Below are 20,489 nucleotides of genomic sequence, written 5' to 3'. Positions count from 1 at the left end.
CACATTTTTAACACAAAGAAGCAGTCAAATCCATTGGGCAGCTTTGGGCAGCAGAACATACTGTTTAGTGCTGTTCAGATTGTACTAACTGCCTGTGCAGCAAAAATATCCTGCACAACAATGACAACATTAAACTGAATCTCAACATTGTCCTACTATAAATTTTGGAACTTTTCATATGGGCCAGCATGGCTATCTTTACTTCTTTAGCATAAAAAGGTCATCGACATTAATCCTTCACTGTTTATTTAATTCGAGACTTGACCAGCTGTAATTTACTCTCAAGTAAAATAATCCTCATTAGTGTCAGTTTTAGAAATACTACTACTCCTGCTTACTCTTGCTCACTGCTATGGCAACTGTAAAAATTCCTATGCCAAGTAGTGAATTCCCATCTCAAAGAATACAAATCCTCTTTCAAAGGCCTAAAGGGGTTTTAAAATCTTCCTGATTCACTGAATGAGCCATGACCAGCTTTAAAAGCCTGAGTCATACCTTTGCTTCCTACTCACCTCTGAATCATTTTGTCTGACACAGGAATTAAAATGAATATGCAACCAACGAAAAGCATGCATTTTTAAAGTAGGATATTCATTTTATTGAACTCTTGTTTATCTGAAACAAATCAGCTTCACACAAAGCTATATGTTCATTTGCTGAAGACACAAGGCAGCTGAAGTAACTCTGTTTGGACAAATACCTTTTTAACTATCATTCTATATCACCTGTACCAAGACAGACTTATCATCCAGCTAAATGGACAGCAAAAGAAACTTCAAATATTTCTGCACATTTCCCAGATTACCATACCCTACCATACCACACCATATATCTTGGCAGGTGTCAAATTTGAAAGCAAGGGTCACTACATTTCTTTCCCATCTCCAGACAGCTTCAACTGTTGTCTGCTAAGCTCTTACATACAACAAACAGGAGAGTGGCTAAGGTGAAATCTAGACACATAAAAAAAAGTTGTGAAAATGCTTTTTTAAAAAACGTTTTGGAATATATATTGAATTTGCCATCACAATCTAGTATCACATTTGTAAAATGCACTTTTCAACACAACATTAGTCCTACTCAGAGAAGATCCACTAAAATTGATGAACATGACTAACTTCGGTTTATTCCAATAAGCTTACTCTCTATAGTACTTAGCTGGATGCAACCCATTGCTAGTGGGGAGCCCAAAAGGCTTGAGCCCCAAGAGCCCAGATCTCCTGCCCTTTATTAAGAAACATCTTAATTTTCCCAGCAGCACCATCTGCTCTGTATGTGAAGTGGGGGGGCCCTCTCAGCCCATACTTGTTAAGCCATGGGGGGGTGAGGAAGTTGAGTGACTGTAGAGATGGGGAGGGCAGCACAGTGATGATGGGGAAGCTTACTGTGGGACCATGAAACTTAGTGAGCTATCATGGGTCAGGTAGTTTCACCCCTTGGGTTTTAACAAAGTTGTCAAAATGAGCACGGGGGAGGGGGACATGAACACTACCCTGAACTCATTTGAGTAATGGGCCAGATAAAAGAGCATCCAGCTGCCCTATATGGGAAATTTACATGTGTGATATAAAGATAATAGCATTCCCCTGATGTTTGTCACCACCATATGGAATTCAAAAAGTGAGGTGTGGATTTTTTAATTTTTACATTACTCATCTCTCAGGCTTAAGTGTTATGTTCCCATCTCCGAAATGGTAGGATTTTTCTGGGAAGCTTTTTGCATGCTTGATTGCTCAGTTATATAATATGCATGTGTAACTTGTCTAACTTGCTTGAATTATCAACTCTGCACATAGGGCATTTTCCTGCTTTCCAGTTTTGTTGATCTGTAGTTGCTGCATATCAAGTGTGGATAACAGAGGACTTGAAGTACACACAATGGATAGCTTGGTTGAGAAAGGACTATGTCAGAAATAGTTAGAGTTACTTTTAATATGTACTTAAGCATCACTTCTTGCGAACAGATGGGGGGGCTACAATCCACATACAGCACACCGAGTCCAGAAAATCCTGCTGGTACCATACCTCAAAACTCTCAGAAAAACTCTGTTTTCTCCCTCTGAAAGTTTGCCTAAATTTGAATCCAGGCCCACAAATTAGCATATTCAAATAGACGCAAATTTGGGTGATGGGCCTGTGCCCTGAGGTTTTTTATTCCTGGCAATGCCTCATTTAGAAAATATCATGGATAGGGAACTGACAGCCTATGGGCCTGATATGGCCCATGGGGTCTCCCATTCAAGCCTAAAGTCTCTCATCCTTGTCCCTTGCCCCTGAGCTGTAATTAGCTTTGGAAAAGCTGCATATGGGCTTTTCCAAGCCTGATAGCAATGAGCGAGCGGTTACAGTGAGAGACTGTGTGTGTCTACATTAGAGACAGAACGAAACAGTTGGTGCAAATGAATGTGTATGTTTTTAAATTCAGTTTTTGTGGGACATGCCTGGGAAGAGGAGAACTGGGGAGAGCGGTTGGGAGGTGGGCAAACACAGTGGTTCAGGGTAGGGGGAGGTGTGAGGTGGAGCAGGCCAAGTAAGGGGCACATGTCACAGGCAGTTGGTGACTGTGCTGTGTGTCAACCCCCCCTCCAACCTGGGGAACTGAGGTTGGCCTATCAGCCAGCTCCCCTGTTTGTGGATGCTGCTGCTGCTGAATGCCCAGTTTGCTCGGAGTAAGACCTCGCTCATCCATGACTTGATTGTGGATGAGGAGGCAGATCTGACCTGTATTACTAAGACCTGACAATGACTTTCTCAAATTGAGTGTAATTCACGTATATATTCATAGATAGATAGATAGATAGATAGAGAGAGAGAGAGAGAGAGAGATATCCTGTTCTGCTGCCACAACCAATACAAAATGTATATGATATTTTTATTCTGGCTTTGTTTTTATTGTTAGCTGCACAGTGCCAGAATAAAAACAGGCAATGAGGATGATAAAATACCATGAAACTCTACCCTTAGGCTACAAGGTAGGTGAAAAGTATGTGATATTTTTCCTAGTAAATTACCAGCCAGACTAAAATAGCTTGACTAACTGCATTGGCTGTTTTGAAAGTCCTCCAGAGTGTTTTTAAAAGCTGTTTTCACATTAGCACACATTTGTAATTATTGTCTCTCTGTGGTCACACCCACCCACCCACATATATATCATGTATATATATATCACATATATATCATATAGTATTGTATAATATACAGTGTGCATATTATATAATTTTCAGCCTTATTCTTTGCATATTTACTCAGAAGAAAGTTTCATGCAATTCAACAGGACTTACTCCCAGATAAACATACTTAGGATTACGGTCTAGTAGTACAATATGAAGCATGTTTACTTTGAAGTCAATTACTACAAAACTGCACATTTCCCAATATAAACATGTTAGATAAGAAAAGTACTCTCTTGGTTGGAATAGTACAAAATGTGAACTAAACATGAATTCAGCCACCTACTGGACAATCATCATGTGTCAGTTTCTTGAAGTAGAAAAGCACAGCTGACTTTCCAAGAGGATACGTGAAGACTTTATGGACTGCTATTTAGATTCCACACCCCCCCCCAAACTTTGGAAGATGTCATTACAAAAAAAAGTGGGGTAAACACAGGTGATTAAAGCTAAAAGGGGTGAAGTAACTAGGCAAGAATAAACTTTTGAGCAGCAATATGATGAGATTAGCATAGGACAATAGAGACAACAGACAACAGACCTTTAACTTTAGGCGCTGGTGGGAATATTTGGAATGTTGAGGGTCTGTCATGGGTTCCACCCGGGCTTCCCACACCACTGTGTAAACCAGGATAGTAGACCGTCAGCCTGATCTAGCAGGGCTCTTCAAAAACCCCAATGATTTCAACTGAGATGTCATTAGTTTGCATTTGAGGAAATGCAAATTGCGAGCTCACTAGAAAGATTCACTAGGAAAAGAAAATTGGGAAATTCCAGAACTGATGTGAAATGAAAAATCAATCCCAGCAGATGCTTTTTAGAAATGAGAGGGAAGAGTGCTGCATACAATGAAGCAACAGCAAAGGCTACAATACTCAAATATGAAATTTTCCATGTTAGGACAGGAGTTTAGTAATACAGTGGTACCTCGGGTTACATACGCTTCAGGTTACATACACTTCAGGTTACAGACTCCGCTAACCCAGAAATAGTGCTTCAGGTTAAGAACTTTGCTTCAGGATAAGAACAGAACTGTGCGGCGGCAGCGGGAGGCCCCATTAGCTAAAGTGGTGCTTCAGGTTAAGAACTGTTTCAGGTTAAGTACGGACCTCCGGAACGAATTAAGTACTTAACCTGAGGTACCACTGTAGTCACTTTAAGGAAATACATGAGATTACACCAAAGACTGGTTTCACAAGGCAACCAGTGAACACAAAGTCATGACCAATTTAAAGGGACCATATAATATTAATGTTTGCTTGGGGGTGGAGTGGGCAGGAGCATTCAATTGTGAATTGGGAGGACATACAGAATAATTAAATGCAGAAGAACATGACCTATTCAATATAGGCCTAAGTAGAGATACTAAAGTTGTGACAGAAACAGAGGCATCCACACTCAAACTCTGGGCTATAGGTTACTTACAAAGTGTAGGATTAGATAAATCAAGTATAAGCCAAACTCTATTCTGTAGTTTTTCACAACTACTAGCCCCTAATGTTAAAGCCAGGAAGGGATGCACAAACCTTCCTGACACAATATAGCGCCATGTACCTCAGGTTACATATGCTTCAGGTTACCCAGAAATAGTACCTCGGGTCAAGAAATTTGCTTCAGGATGAGAAGAGATATCGTGCTCCGGTGGCGTGGAGGCCCCATTAGCTAAAGTGGTGCTTCAGGTTAAGAACAGTTTCAGGTTATGAATGGACCTCCGGAACGAATTAAGTACTTAACCCGAGGTACCACTTTAAGACTTAGAAGGGCTTTGTTCCAGGCTAAAATCAGATTATTAACTAAATTATTTTATTAACAACAGAAATATAGCATAGGATTAGATGCCAAAGGCAAACACCAAAAACAAATGCAAAGTAAACTAAATAGTTCACAAAAGCACTTTTTAAAGCCAAAGTACAAAGCTTGAATAAAGGAGTATGCATGATCACTTCAAATAGGACTCCTCAGCAAAAGTCAACTGGCCTGCAAAACTGCTATCAGGCACTTGGCCTGTTGGCAGACTAACTCTGTCTTACAAAGATGTCTGCAAACGTAGCAGTAAAACCAGACACCTTCATCTGACCCACCTGCAATTAAATATATCTCCCATATCAGTCTCTACAGCCACAGCAGGTGCTGTAACTGTCCAACAGTTTGCCTTTACCCCCAAAGGTGAACTTTTCCATTGTCTCCTGTGACAGACAGATGCCAGCATCAACAATTACTGTATTTTTCCGTGCACAAGACGCCCCTTATTTTTTTTAACCCAAAATTAAGAAATTAAGTTGTTTAGCTTGGGGGACAGAGGTCACTTCTGCCAATCACTCACCTGCCTGCTTGCTACTGCCAATCACATGCCACAGCCACTGCCGATCACACACCTCGACGCAGCTGCCAATTGTCTGCCCGCTCACCACCACCAACAGCCCACCCGCCCACTTGCCACAGCCCGCCTCATCACAGCCACCAATTGCCAGCAGGCCTTGCTGCAGCCACCAATCACCTGCCCAATCACTGCTGCCAATTAATCGCACGTCCCCCCTCTGCATTCACTATTCGTGTATAAGTCGACACCCAATTTTTGCCTAACTTTTTTTAGCAAAAAGCATCGTCTTATACATAGAAAAATACGGTAGTCAATGGCAAATCAGTCCAATCAAGTCAATGACATGAACCAGCCTCCCCCCCTCATATTGTTATGACAACAAATGCAAGGGGAGTGAAAGGCGACATTTCCAAGCAATCCCAGAAGATAGATATCAAGTCATCAGAGTTGAAGTAAGATTCCACTGCCAGTTGAGTTGGCTTTTGTATGTGGAATGAGGAAGGGGCGCCAATTTTATGCTTCTAGTAGCAGAATGTCTTGAGTCAAGACCGGGCCTTGTCCTGACACAAGGTATGCATGGGTATACATGAACTCAGGAAAAAAGTCCAGAAGCTCCCTATGACAGGATAATGCTAGTGTGACCGGATGGACTGTTTGTTTTGTACAATATATCAACATATAAAAGAGGTAAAACAGTAATCACCATTAAAATGATATCCTAGGTAAAGGTACCCGTGCCCGTACGGGCCTGTCGTGTCCGACTCTAGGGTTGTGCGCTCATCTCACTTAAGAGGCCAGGAGCCAGCGCTGTCCGAAGACACTTCCGGGTCACATGGCAGCGTGACAAAGCTGCTCTGGCGAGCCGGCACCAGCGCAGCACATGGAAACGCCGTTTACCTTCCCGCTATAAAGCGGTACCTATTTATCTACTTGCGCTTAAGGGTGCTTTCGAACTGCTAGGTGGGCAGGAGCTGGGACCGAAAGACGGGAGCTCACCCCGCCGTGGGGATTCGAACCGCCGACCATACGATCAGCAAGTCCTAGGCACTGAGGTTTTACCCACAGCGCCACCCGCGTCCCTAAATAATATCCTATTCATTCATAAATCAACTAATTTACCATGAAGTTAAATATTATTAGAGTTACCTACAACAGGTATGTAGATCATCGTGAAAAAAGGAAAGCATGAACAAAGCAAGATAGATCAGCACATCCGGCATAACTGATACCGGCATGTCTTCATGACGGAGCTCACCCACATCCTCTAGAATTTGCATACATTCTAGGCACAACACATTATTCCTTAAAAGAGAGCAATTTGTGTGACTCAAAGAAAAGAAACACATACTTATTTTAGTCAAAATTTTATACTTGAAGAAATAAGTTAGAAACTGCTATCATGGGGCACTTTTAAGTGAAAAGCTAATGAGACAAAGCACTGACAGACACTAATAGAGTAGGTAACAGTCCAGTAATATTTCTGTTATAAATTGCCCAATTGCATGGAAGAGGGAATGCAGCCAAAAATATGTATGATTTTTGTATTATTTATGAAAAGTATTTATGAATTATGATAAAACGAAACCTAATATTAAACTTTGGGTTAAAAATTACTCTGGGTGAAACTTTTGTTAGGTATGAAAGTTGTTGCAGGAAGTGCCTAGGTCAAATTCTTTGGGTATAACCTTACCTAGTTAAGGTGTGGTGCTGAGTGAATTACAGAAACCTTCCGAATGAGTTCTGAGAAACAGTGGAGTGAACTTGATAACCCAGCTTGAGAAGAAAGGAAGAAATAATTAGTTCATCTCCTTTTAAGGGCAGGTTCAAAGACTTCTGACAATCTTGGAAAAGATTTTTTTAAAAAAATAACTTTCTGAAGAATTTGGTCATTTGTGCAATTATAAATAGGTAACACAGCTGAAGCAGTTTATGTGGGAAACATAGTGTGAACTTCCACTAGTGCAGACACATCCTGGCACAGGGGGGATTTAGGGAGGGTGGAAGGCGGGGTTGGCTTCCTAAAGCATGCTTATAGAAGAGAAGACTCCCTGGAAAAGACCCTGATGTTGGGAAAGATTGAGGGCACAAGGAGAAGGGGACCACAGAGGACAAGATGGTTGGACAGTGTTCTCGAAGCTACCAACATGAGTCTGACCAAACTGCGGGAGGCAGTGGAAGACAGGAGTGCCTGACGTGCTCTGGTCCATGGGTTCACAAAGAGTCGGACACGACTAAACGACTAAACAACAACAACAAGTCTATGAAAAAATAAACTAGAAATGCTGCACTTCTTGCCCTCAACACTGTGATATACAAGTATGGGGAAGGAGGGAGAAGACAGTGCACAGTAGCTCAGCAACTGTAAAGGAAGGAGGAGAGCAACAATTATTAGTTTCAAAACATTTTGCTGGGGCCAATGCTTTTTCCTGGAATACAGCTATCCATGAGCACGTAGTGTTCTTTGTTTTGTAATGCAGAGCATTTCAACATTCAGTACCCCACCCAATGCACAACACACTAGTAAGTAATACAATTCAGGAACCGTTTGCCATTTCTACATTTGAATCTGTTTGGTTATTCTAAAGTGGATTGTTACGCTCTGCAGTTAAGCTCTTAGTGAGTTTACTAAGGTGACATAGCTCAATTTTTATAGCTAGATTCCCTACACCCCACAAAGAGGGCTAAGTAAAAGGACTTTAGGAAACCTGCAGAGACTTGTTTTCAGAATAAGAAAGCAGTTTCAAATCCAAACAGTGACTGACAAAACTGTTCAAATGCAATACTAAAGTTAATTGTTCTAGACTAGAAACATGCAACAGCTTTCTTAAAATGTACTACCCACAACTTTACTTCTCACCTAACATCTACTCCTTAGCTCAAGCCTCTTTCAAGAAGAAGTTGTTAAGTGATGACTGTTACTTAATCTGCAATGAGTCAATTTCACTGCCTGCTTTCATTATTAAATGTCTTCATCAGGCCAAATATTAGTTCCATTAAGCCAAAGCAAAATGCATATGCTACAGCCAAAGTAGTTAGAAATGACTCCCCCCTCCCTCCCAAAAAAACAAGCAGATATAGTTTGATAGATCAAATACAGACAGCAAGTATGATCTAATGGACAGAATAACACATGCAGACCAGGAGGTAGCTTCTAATCTCTGCTGAATCAAAACCACTGAAGGGTGACTGTGAACATAGCACCATCTCACTGCCCCTATCTGAGGGACAAAGGAAATACAGTGGTGCCCCGCAAGACGAATGCCTCGCAAGATGAAAAACCCGCTAGATGAAAGGGTTTTCCATTTTTCGAGGCGCTTCGCAAGACGAATTTCCCTATGGTCTTGCTTCGCAAGACGAAAACGTCTTGCGAGTCTTGCGATTGTTTCCACTTTTTTCTCCCTTTTTCTAAGCCGCTAATAGCCGCTTAGCCGCTAATAGCGCTAATCCGCTAAGCTGCTAATAGGGTTGCTTCGCAAGACAAAAAAACCGCTAGACGAAGAGAATCGCGGAACGGATTCTTTTCGTCTTGCGAGGCACCACTGTACCGTAATACTGCCCTACCCACAGAACTGTTGTTTGGAAGGAAAAGTTTGCAAAACACTCAGCACTTCACACTAGGCAATCAATACTACTCACTCTCAGTTTCACATAAACAAAATATTTAAACTTCCTTCTCTCTTGCCACTGCATACAACTGCTCTTGAAAAAGAATTCTGATTAACATTCAACATCTCCCTGATGTAAAGAAGGTATCTACAGTGGTCCATGGAGGGGGGGGGGATCAAAGGGAGTGAAAAATACCAGTTTTATTAAGATCAAACAAAGTTTGCAGTGTTATAAAGGAGAATTTGAGTTGGAAGGGGCCCTAAAGACCATCTGGTGGTCAATAAAGGATCTACAATGCAGTACAGCATCCCTAAGAGACAGTGTTCAAAATTCCTCAGGCACCAGGAGCATTTTGCAACTGGCATGGGTCCAATTTCAACCACGTGGAAAACTCTGGATGCCAGGTTGGCAAGCGATATCTCCATCTGGATGGCTCCTCCAGCTTTCTTAAGCAGGTAAGCAAGAGAGCTCATTTACTGCTTTGATGCCCCATCTTTTTCTCCAAAGAGTACATGGTTGTCCCCCCTCTTCAAGTAATTCCTAAAACAACCATGTGAGGTAAGTTAAGAAGCTGTGACTGGCCCAAAGTCACCCAGTGAGCAGTGATAGAAACTGGGACAGAAAAGCTAGGAGCCAAATGGCTTCTGGGACCTGGGTTGTGGGCACCAAAACAGAACGTCTAGTTGCCTCTGGGGAGGATCAGCAACACTTATTTATTTATTATTTTGAGAAGCATGAATTAGTAGGCAATTCACATGAGTGACACATTTTTAGCAGAAATTGTTAATACATGTTTAATTTGGTGTTTACAATAAAAATATATTAATGTATTACAAACTACTTTTGAGATTTTTTTCTGTAAAATTTAAAGTGGTATAGAAATGAAACCAACAATAACAACAACAAATCATCACTGGGGGTGTGTGGCACCTAGATATTCTGTTATGGCAACTGTAACCTAGGTTTAAGGTGCCATTTGGCTATTAGCTCATACAGTACAGTGGTACCTTGGGGTACATGCGCTTCAGGTTACATATGCTTCAGGTTACAGACTCCGCTAACCCAGAAATAGTACCTCGGATTAAGAACTTTGCTTCAGCATGAGAACAGAAATCGTGCTCCGGCGGTGCGGCAGCAGCAGGAGGCCCCATTAGCTTAATAATAATATTTTTTTATACCCCGCCCTCCCCAGCCAAGGCCGGGCTCAGAGCGGCTTACAAGCAATAATAAAAACAAGATGAATGATTACAACTTAAAAACAAAAATAAAATACATTAAAATAATGGAACATTAAAATATTAAAATGTAGCCTCATCGCAGGAGGAGAAGGAAAAGAAAAAAAAAAAAGAGAGGGAGGGAATCCAATTGGCTCCAAGCCAAAGGCCAGGCGGAACAACTCTGTCTTACAGGCCCTGCAGAAAGAAATCAGATCCTGCAGGGCCCTGGTCTCATGAGGCAGAGCGTTCCACCAGGCTGGAGCCAGAGTTGAAAAGGCCCTGGCTCTGGTTGAAGCCAATCTAACTTCCTTAGGGCCAGAGACCACTAGGGTGTTGTTATTTATGGACCTTGAGGCTCTCCGTGGGGCATACCAGGAGAGGCGGTCCCGTAGGTACGAGGGTCCTAGGCCGTGAAGGGCTTTAAAGGTCAAAAGCAGCACATTAAATCTGACCCTGTACTCCACCGGGAGCCAGTGCAGCTTGAAAAGCACTGGGTGAATATGCTCCCATGGCAGAGACCCCGTGAGGAGCCTCGCTGCAGCATTCTGTACCCGCTGGAGTTTCTGGGACAGCTTCAAGGGCAGCCCCGCGTAGAGCAAATTACAGTAGTCAAGCCTGGAGATGACCGTCGCATGGATCACTGTGGCCAAGTCGGGGCGGGAAAGGTAAGGGACCAACTGCTTGATGCGGCGAAGATGGAAAAATGTCGCCTTAGCTGTTGCTGTAACCTGCGCCTTCATGGAAAGGGAGGCGTCAAGGATTACACCCAAACTCTTAAGTGGTGCTTCAGGTTAAGAACAGTTTCAGGTTAAGAACGTATCTCCGGAACGAATTAAGTACTTAACTCGAGGTACCACTGTATATCTGAATTCCTAACACTGATGAAAGATGGCCATTCAACCTCTGCTACTGCCTTCCAAAAAAGGAGAACCCACCACCTCCCAAGCCAGAAATATCCACTGCCAAATAGCTCTTCTTATCATTTGGAAGCTTCCATGTTTAACTGAAATCTTCCTTGTAATCTCAACCTACTAGTTCTAGTCCTGACCTATAGAACAGAGTTCTTCAACCTTAGGTCCCTATTTGCTGTTCGACTACAACTCCCATTATCCACAACCAACTTAGACAAATATAAGGGATAATGAGAGTTGGTCCAACAATACACGGGACCCAATAATTAAGAAGGCTGCTTGAGCAACACAGACCAAGCCAGCTTCAACTTCTGAATGGCAACCCTTCAGACAACCCTCTCTCCTCCAGGCTAAGCATACCCAACTCTTTCAACAGTTGCTCATAGGACTTGGTTTCCAGACCCTTCAGTATCCAGGTCATCCTTCTCTTGACACATTCTGATTTGCCAATGTTATTCTTAAAAGATGGCTCCCAGAAGCAGACATAGACTTCAGATGCAGCTTGACCAGCACATAAAATGGTAAAAGTTAAAAATATTACTTCTTGTGATCTGGACACAATGCTTCTAATAATGTAACCTAAACCACAGAGCCTAGGGCTTGCCGATCAGAAGGTCGGCGGTTCGAATCCCCGCGACAGGGTGAGCTCCCGTTGCTCGGTCCCAGCTCCTGCCAACCTAGCAGTTCGAAAGCACATCAAAGTGCAAGTAGATAAATAGGTACCGTTCTGGCGGGAAGGTAAACGCGTTTCCGTGCGCTGCTCTGGAGAAGCGGCTTAGTCATGCTGCCCACATGCCCCGGAAGCTGTCTGCAGACAAACGCCGGCTCCCTCGGCCAGTAAAGCAAGATGAGCGCTGCAACCCCAGAGTCATTCACAACTGGACTTAACAGTCAGGGGTCCCTTTACCCTTTACCTTTAAGACTGCATTAGCTCTTTTTGCAGTCATATCACTCTACTGGCTAATGGTTAGTTTGTGATCAGCTAAGAGACGTATATCCTATTCACATGTACTGTTATGAAGCAAGCCTCTCTCATCCTGTACTTTTCCCTTTAATTAACTTATTGATTGATTTGGTACCCAAATGCAATATTTAACATTTATTCCTGTTGAATTTCATTATGTCGGTTTTTGGCCCAGTGTTTCAGTATGTCAAAATAGTTTTTCATCTAGATTCTGTTTTCAATAGTGTTAGCCTTCGCTCCCAAAGTCACGTCACTGAAAATTTGATAAGAAACATTTGAACTGCAAAAAACTCTTCTTCAGGTTGTATCTATTGTCATGGGAAAAAGAAAGCACACCCTCTTTGAATTCTATAGTTTTACATATGAGGGCATAATAGAAATTTGTTCCCTAGCAGGTCTTAAAAGGTAAAGGTAAAGGGACCCCTAACCAATTAGGTCCAGTCGTGGCCGACTCTGGGATTGTGGTGCTCATCCCGCTTTATTGGCCAAGGGAGCCGGCATACAGCTTCCGGGTCATGTGGCCAGCCTGACTAAGCCGCTTCTGGCAAACCAGAGCAGCGCACGGAAACACCTATACGACCTCAGATGAACAACAATGAATGACATATTACACTGTGTCATGATTTATTTAACAAAAAATAAAACCAAAATGGGGAAGCCATGGGTGAAAAACTAAGTACCCCATTACTGCTTCCATAAGAATTAAGTGACTAAGTAGCTGACAGGTACAGCTAATCAAATGCCCTTGCTTAATTGATCATCAGCAAGTGTGCCCACCTCTATAAAAGCTGAAATTTCAGCAGTTTGCTGGTCTGGAGCTTTCAGGTGTTTTTTAACACAATGCCAAGGAGGAAAGACAGCAGCAATGCTCTTAGATAAGCAAGTGTTGCTACCCATGAAACCATGGAAAGGGTTATAAGGTCATCTCCAACCAATTTAAAGTTCATCATTCTACAGTGAGGAAGATTATTCAAAATGGAAAGCATTCAAGATAGTTGCCAATCTTCCCAGGAGTGGACATCCCAGCAAATTCACCCCAAGGTCAGACCGTGCAATGTTCAGAGAAATTGCAATAAACCCAAGAGTTACATCTCGGTTAGGATGTGGAATGTTAAAGATCATGACAGTACAATTAGAAAAAGATGGAACAAGTGTAGTTTGTTTGGAAGGGTTGCCAGGAGAAAGCCTTTTCTCTTTAAAAAGAACATGGCAGCATGACTTAGGTTTGCAAAACTGCATCTGAAATGCATCTGAAACCACAATACTTCTGGAACAATGTCCTTTGAACAGACAAGACCAAAGTGGAGATGCTGGCCATAATGAACATCATCATGTTTGGTGAAAACCAAACACAGCTTATCGGCACAAACACCTCATACCAACTGTTAAGCATGATGGTGATTATTTGGGCTTGTTTTGCAGCCACAGGACCTAGGAACCTTTCAGTCATTGGGTCGACCATTAACTCTTCCATATACCAAAGTATTCTGGGGGCAAATATGGGGCCATCCACCTGACAGCTAAAGCTTGGCTGAAATTGGATTATGCAACAGGACAATGATCCCAAGCACACCAGCAAATCTATGACAGAGTTGCTAAAAAAGGAAATAATCAAGGTATTGCAATGGCCGAGTCAAAGTCCAAACCTCGACCCAATTGAAATGCTGTAGCGGGACCTTAAGAGAGCTGTGCATAAACAGCCAGCAAACTTCAACAAACTGAAGCAACTCTATAAAGAAGAGTGGGTCACAATTCCTCCACAACTATGTGAGAGACTGAAAATCATACAGAAAATGATCACTTCAGGTTATTGCTGCTAAAGGTGGTTCTACAAGCTACTGAATCACAAGGTGTAGTTGCTTTTTCACACATGCCTTCTCCATTTCAGCTTTATTTCTGTTAAATAAATCATGACACGGTGTCATATGTCAGGTTGTATTTACCTAATTTTAAGACCTGCTAAGGAACAGGTGATTGTTATTATGTTCTCATATGTAAAATCACAGAATTCAAAGAATTTCTTTTTCCCATGACTGTATTTAGGGGGGAGGGGGCCCGTCAGGTGCTGTCTCTCTCTCTCTTTTGCATTGTCCCCAATACTATTAAGGAAACAGGGGAACATGTTATTTGCCAAGTATAGCAACTTATAAACAAACTGCAAAAAAAGAAGTGGCTTCAGTCCAATTCCCACTTACAAGTTAAACACTTGTAATCACACTGAAGAAATGTGCATGCTCTTAATGTAGTCATGGACTGCTTCCTATGGGTTTTGCAGCTCCCTGGATTGGCATCTACTCAGTGCAAACACAACCCATTCATGCAATACAAACTTAATAGAAGCATAGATATTTTATGCAAACTGCAATCATCAAGTCTGCTGATGCCTTTTAAAACAAACAAAGAAACTACAGTATCAGCTTAGATATAACTTAAAAGTGTAACTACTCCAAGGAACACCATTTGGTTTGTTTTAAACCAAAAGACCATTCATGTTTGTTTTAGGAATCTGCACTTTTCCCATAAATTATTTCTTTCCACAACATGAAATAGGCCTAGCAGAGTGCAGTACATCTGATGTAAACTAGGAAGAACTGAAATGAGTTACAGTTAAAGCTGTCTGCTGCGCAGTCTTTTATCAGACTGTACCAGAAGCAACTGTCTACACAGAGCACAAACAGGTTATTTTTTAAATTGTTTCCAATAACATGAGAACAGAGAACAAGAAATCAACTACAGGCAGTGACTGATTTGCACGGGGGTTACGTTCCAGACCCCCATGTATCTCGGGGGGGACCCCCATAAGGCCACCCCGCCCCGTTTTGGGGTCACTTCCAGATTTGGCGCAATGTGTGTGCGTGCAGTTGCGCACATATTGAATGCACTTAAAACAGCTGCTGCCTATACTAGAGACTGTAAAACTCTAAAAATAGAACAGTAACTTTGTAACTGTTTTGAGAATCAGAACAAGATACACATCAAAAACTTAAAGAAGCATTATGTAACAGTTGTACTGACTTTGACAGATAGTTGACACAATACAAGTAACTAATCTTAGTATCTGCACAGTAAAAACCAAGATTCATTTTTCTGAAATTCTTAAAGAAACACACCCAAGAAATTCAATTTCCACAGATAAATAAATAAATGTAAATAAAATGTAACATTTTAAAGTCACCTCAAACAATATTTTCAATTTGCCAGTTTTATTGCTGAAGTACCTAATTAAAATTAAACAATCCACTACCTACTAACTGCAGCAGACATCTATAAGAATATGATTTCTAGTTCTAGGATTGTTGTTTTCTTGAGCTACTGGCAATAGAAAGATATAATTAATATTTACATAGCTTAAAGGTACATTTTGTATCACATGTCTTAGCATACATTTAAATAAACTCACCTAAATAGAATGAAAACAAACCGTTTTCAAAATGCTTCTTGATTATCATAGAATCATAGAATTGTTGAAAGGGATCACAGGGATCATCTAGTCCAACCACCTGTAATGCAGGAATCTTTTTGTCCAACATGGGGCTCAATCCCATGACCCTGAGATTAAGAGTCTCATTCTTTACCAACCGAGCTATCCAAGTTAACACATGATCATTTAACATAACCAGAAATCTGAATTAAGGAGAGTAATAATTTGCAACTCCTATTTGCATGGTCACCTAATCTGGAGCCACCTCCCCTACTTAAAATTATTCATTTATTCCAGGCTGCAGTGCAATCGCCATGATTTGGGAGTAAGGCCTATTGAATTAAGTTTCCCATAAACATGTATAAACATTTACACTCAAGGGGTAGATCAGAGACTGAAGAGAGTAAACCACCCCATCAAGGACTCTTCAAGGGTTAGTGATCACGAAAGCAACAGACAGATTGTTTTTTTCTAGTGGGGGAGTGATAGCTTCAGAGAGAAGCACAATGACCTATGAATGACCTGACAGAAAGGTTACACGGCTGAAATGCCCTTTCTGCTGACAATCCTGAGGCAGTCCAACTACCTCTGAACCTTAACTGTGTAAACAAGTCCTAGGAGAGCATAAAAAGAGGCCTGAACTTACCAAGGAGTGAACGAAACCTCCAAATTTCCTTTCAAGCTCAACTGAGAATAGGTATTTACAAAATATTGCTAGTAATTGCTTAAATGTTTTGCTTAAAGCATGAAGCATTATATTCACAGCCAATCTGCTTGGACAGAAACACCACTTCAGCATAAGCTCGGAGCTGTTGTCACAGATATCCAATCCAAATTTTTATTATGGTCATAGACCAGCATAAGATAAAAGCACCTCCATACATAAACAAAACATGCTAGATAGGCAATAGGGCAACACGTACTCATACTCTCAGTTACAGTAGACCAGCATAAGATAAAAACATGTGAAACATGTAAAGCAAACCTTCAGTTTTAGACCTGCTATCTGACATATGTCAATCATAGCAGCACAATATCTGGCAACTGAATGTTATATCAGGATTTATATCTTGGGAGCAGTAAGGAGATATGGAATTGTCCTATGTGTCCTGGAAATTTGTGTATTATAGGCAGGATAAACCTAGCATGTATGTTTGTGTAATACTGGATAAAAACATGTTCAATTGTTTCTATGTGCTCAGAGCTGCAGGGGCATTTTCTCACCTCATAAGGCGTCTTCCTAAAATGGCCTTCCTGGATGGCTGAAGAGAGAGCCTGGCAATGAGCCAGACTGAACGCTCTTCACTGTTTTGGTATTTCAAATTAGTTAAATATGCCACTGAGGTGGTTAGATACCTACTGGTATCACTAATGATGAAATCTGGGCATCTGGCTAGATCTGACTGATGTTCAATCTCAACCACACACTGTTTAATGGGGTTTTCTGGCCTGTTCAAAGCCCATGCCTAGTAAAAGCTGTGGGGTAAGACCTAGAGTTAGCATTTTGTCTACCACTGCTTGTTTCCATGTTGTTTGAAAGCCATCCTTTAAAGTTAGGGAAGCAAGGCCACATGAGTAAAAGGATAGTCTAAGCCAGTTGTGTGGCCATTCACACCCTAGCCTCTGCTCTTACAAAACTTGTTTCAAGACATAGCGTAGCATTTAAAACATATTTTGGCACTTGAAGAGCTGATCTTAGGACCTTAAGATTGTACTAGTTCCAGTGAAGGGATGATAAGTGAAGGGGCCTAGTTAGGCACCCTACAAAAGCTGGGTGATCAATTTTTATGAATCTCCAAGAGCTGTCCAGTATCCACAGATGCTATTCAAGACTATTCCAAATGCGCAATTTTGTGGTGCATTAAGATTCGCAAGAAATCCCAGTTTGAGCTGTGATGTATAACTAGGTGTGTGTTCAAATCTGGATGGCCTTGTTTTTAAAAATGTGCCTATCCCCCCCCCCCAACTGTTGTGGATATAGCCATCACAGGTGCCAGGAAAAGGGGATGCCAAAGAATCCACCCAACTCCCACACTCCCACTTTATACACACCTGCTGAAGCCTAGCTGCAGATATGTGAAAGGGAGCGGAAGTGGCAGAAGAGATGTTTTTAATGAATCTCTGTACATGGTAGGAAGTTGTGGAGGTAAGAGGATCAGTATGTCACTGCTGTCTTGAGTAACATGGAAGCCAGGGAGATAGAGAACACTTCGTTGAGGAAATAATGGGTATCGTGTCTACAGGTTTGTCTTCTGCAGAACTAAGAGTGTGTCTATGGGCAGCTGTAAGATGCTGCTTATCATTCTCCCCATCCCTTATGTCAGGGGTGGGGAACCTTCAGATTTTGGCAATGCTGGCTATTGTTAATGGGTGTTGGGTTCCAACAATACCTCATTCCACACCCCTACTTTATATGGTACCTTAAATTGTTATCTTGATATATCAAAGAGCATTACATGCAAACAGCAAAGGTGGTCTATTGTCTGCGAGGGGGGAGGGGGCTGCAGTACACAATATTTAAGAATTCCTGCCCAGTGGCCTCCTTTCCCCCTCCCCATATCAAATTAGCTACCTTACATGCTAGAGGCATCTGAATGGGTAGACTGTGGGATTGGCAGGCATAGTGATGGTGAAGTGAGATAAAGCTTATCCGCTTTGCATATTTTTGTGATAGTATCTATGGGGATTACAAAAAAGGCTGCATGCTAGCCTCTTTCTGATTTATTACAACACCATAGGAGTCACATCCTATGGAAATACTGTAGTAAGGTGTCACTTCCAGGAACTGCTTAACTAAAAAAACAAACGAAAACCCCAGGAGTAACAATAGCCTGGATGTTGCAAGGATTTATGTTAGGGGGGTGGGACATCCACCTGTCAACACCCTCTGTCTAGCTCTGTCTAGCATATTCAGAATGAAATGTCTGAAAAACAGCTGTTTTAAATTACTTTCTTTTGACCCTAAGTGCTCAGAAAAATCTGTTAAAATCTTTCTACAATTTCTACTTTTAGTCAAATATTTTTATTTATCTACTTGAGGCGGGACAGCGGCCCCTCCTGCCCATGCCCATGGCTCAATATGCTATGCAGATCTTCTTCATGTGGGATGCGTTCGGTTTGAAAATCAAATGTTTTTTTAAGAGGGGAGGGACTTGTTAACATAAGAGACTCTCTGTCAGGTCAGACCAAAGGTCCTTCTTGTCCAGCATCTCATTCCAAGCGACAAGCCAAAGAAGTCTAACTCTCCTGCCCTTGCCTCTCAGTAACCAACTTTTTTTTAACACAATGTTTTTCTTCTTCCTCCTCCTCCCCATTTTAACTTCACAACAACCCTGTGAGGTAGGTTTGGCTGAGAGTGGTCAGTAAATGGCATTTAATGGCATTCTCCCTCTGAACCCAACCAAGGCTTTCATGCCTAATGGGCACAATAGACCAACCTATCCTTTTCCACTATGGGGGGGGGGGGAGGAGGAAGAAAGAGGAATCCCCAGCCTTGTTACCTTCTATTATGCCCCTTTACTACTGTTTTCTGAAGCCTTGGGGTGCACGATTTGTCTGAGAGTGTGGTAGCATCGGGGAGGCACTTATGGATTTCCTTAAGGGCCCTAAGTGCCTTCCATTCACACCCTTTGGCACCATCCAGCCAACGAAAATAATATTCTAAAACAGTTCCCATCATTGTGGTAGGATCAGGGAGGCGTTTGTGGATTTCCTTAAGGGCCCCAAGTGCCTTCCATTCACACCCTTTGGCACCATCCAGCCAACGAAAATAATATTCTAAACTACAGTTCCCATCATTGTGGTAGGATCAGGGAGGCGTTTGTGGATTTCCTTAAGGGCCCCAAGTGCCTTCCATTCACACCCTTTGGCACCATCCAGCCAACGAAAATAATATTCTAAACTACAGTTCCCATCATTGTGGTAGGATCAGGGAGGCGTTTGTGGATTTCCTTAAGGGCCCCAAGTGCCTTCCATTCACACCCTTTGGCACCATCCAGCCAACGAAAATAATATTCTAAACTACAGTTCCCATCATTGTGGTAGGATCAGGGAGGCGTTTGTGGATTTCCTTAAGGGCCCTAAGTGCCTTCCATTCACACCCTTTGGCACCATCCAGCCAACGAAAATAATACTCTAAACTACAATTCCCACCATCACCTCGACCATGGAGCCAGGTGTCCAAGAACATATGGAGAGCACCACGTTGGGGCTGCTACCCCTGCTTTCTTTTGTATGCTCCTCGGGGCAGGAACCCATAATTTCTTCTCTCTCTCTCTCTGCTACCGTTACTCATGTTAAAAGTGCCGTGAGCGCCACGGATCTCCATAAAAGATCGCCCGCTTTCTAACAGGAGGAACGTGGCGCAGGGGCCCAGAAGCCTTTTGCCCCCCGCCCCCCTCAAAGCCACCTGCTTGCGCGGCGACCCCCATCTCGCTCCTTCCAAGGGCTCCCGGCGGATTTATTGGAGCCACGAAGGGGCAGGTTCCGGGGCTTAAGCCCGACTTCCAGCCACGAGCCGCCTCGCATGGCTGGGAAGGACGGCTATGGCGCCCTCCTCGGGGGAAACTCTCCTCAGCTCCAGGCAAGAGAGAGAGAGAGAGAGAGAGAGAGAGAGAGAGAGAGAGAGAGAGAGAGAGAGAGACCCAGCCCCCCCCCCCGCGGCCCCCATTTCGCTTCCCTTTCTTCTCCCCCACCCTCACCATTCTCCTCAGGGTCGGGCAACGGGGTCTCGGCGCCGGCGGCTCTGGCTCTCCTCACGCCGGGCGGCGTCGGCTCCTGCTCCTGCTCGTGGTTCGGCTTCGGCGGTGGCGGGGCCTGTCTCCATCTATCGGCGCTGAGCTCGGCGGCGACTGCTGCGCGGGGCCGGGCGGGAAGAAGAA

General features: G+C 42.7%; 1 protein-coding gene across 2 annotated transcripts in view; it reads right to left on the bottom strand.

Moving 5' to 3' along the window:
* Nucleotides 1-20,463, bottom strand: part of TRPM7 (transient receptor potential cation channel subfamily M member 7) — a 77,628-nt gene extending 57,165 nt beyond the window's left edge. Inside the window, exon 1 of one of the 2 annotated variants that reach the window (XM_081838623.1) lies at nt 20,310-20,463. In XM_081838623.1, coding sequence (XP_081694749.1) covers nt 20,310-20,312 — 3 coding nt within the window. In that variant the 5' untranslated portion in view covers nt 20,313-20,463. The remainder of the gene's footprint in view (nt 1-20,309) is intronic. The other variant, XM_081838624.1, reaches the window with a different exon arrangement.
* Between the last annotated feature and the right edge of the window lie 26 nt (nt 20,464-20,489).

Source organism: Podarcis erhardii, assembly GCF_964252035.2.
Source record: "Podarcis erhardii genome assembly, chromosome: 14".
Taxonomy (NCBI): domain Eukaryota; kingdom Metazoa; phylum Chordata; class Lepidosauria; order Squamata; family Lacertidae; genus Podarcis; species Podarcis erhardii.
The sequence above is the reverse complement of the archived record's forward strand: the minus strand, read 5'-3'. Positions and strand labels throughout refer to the sequence as shown.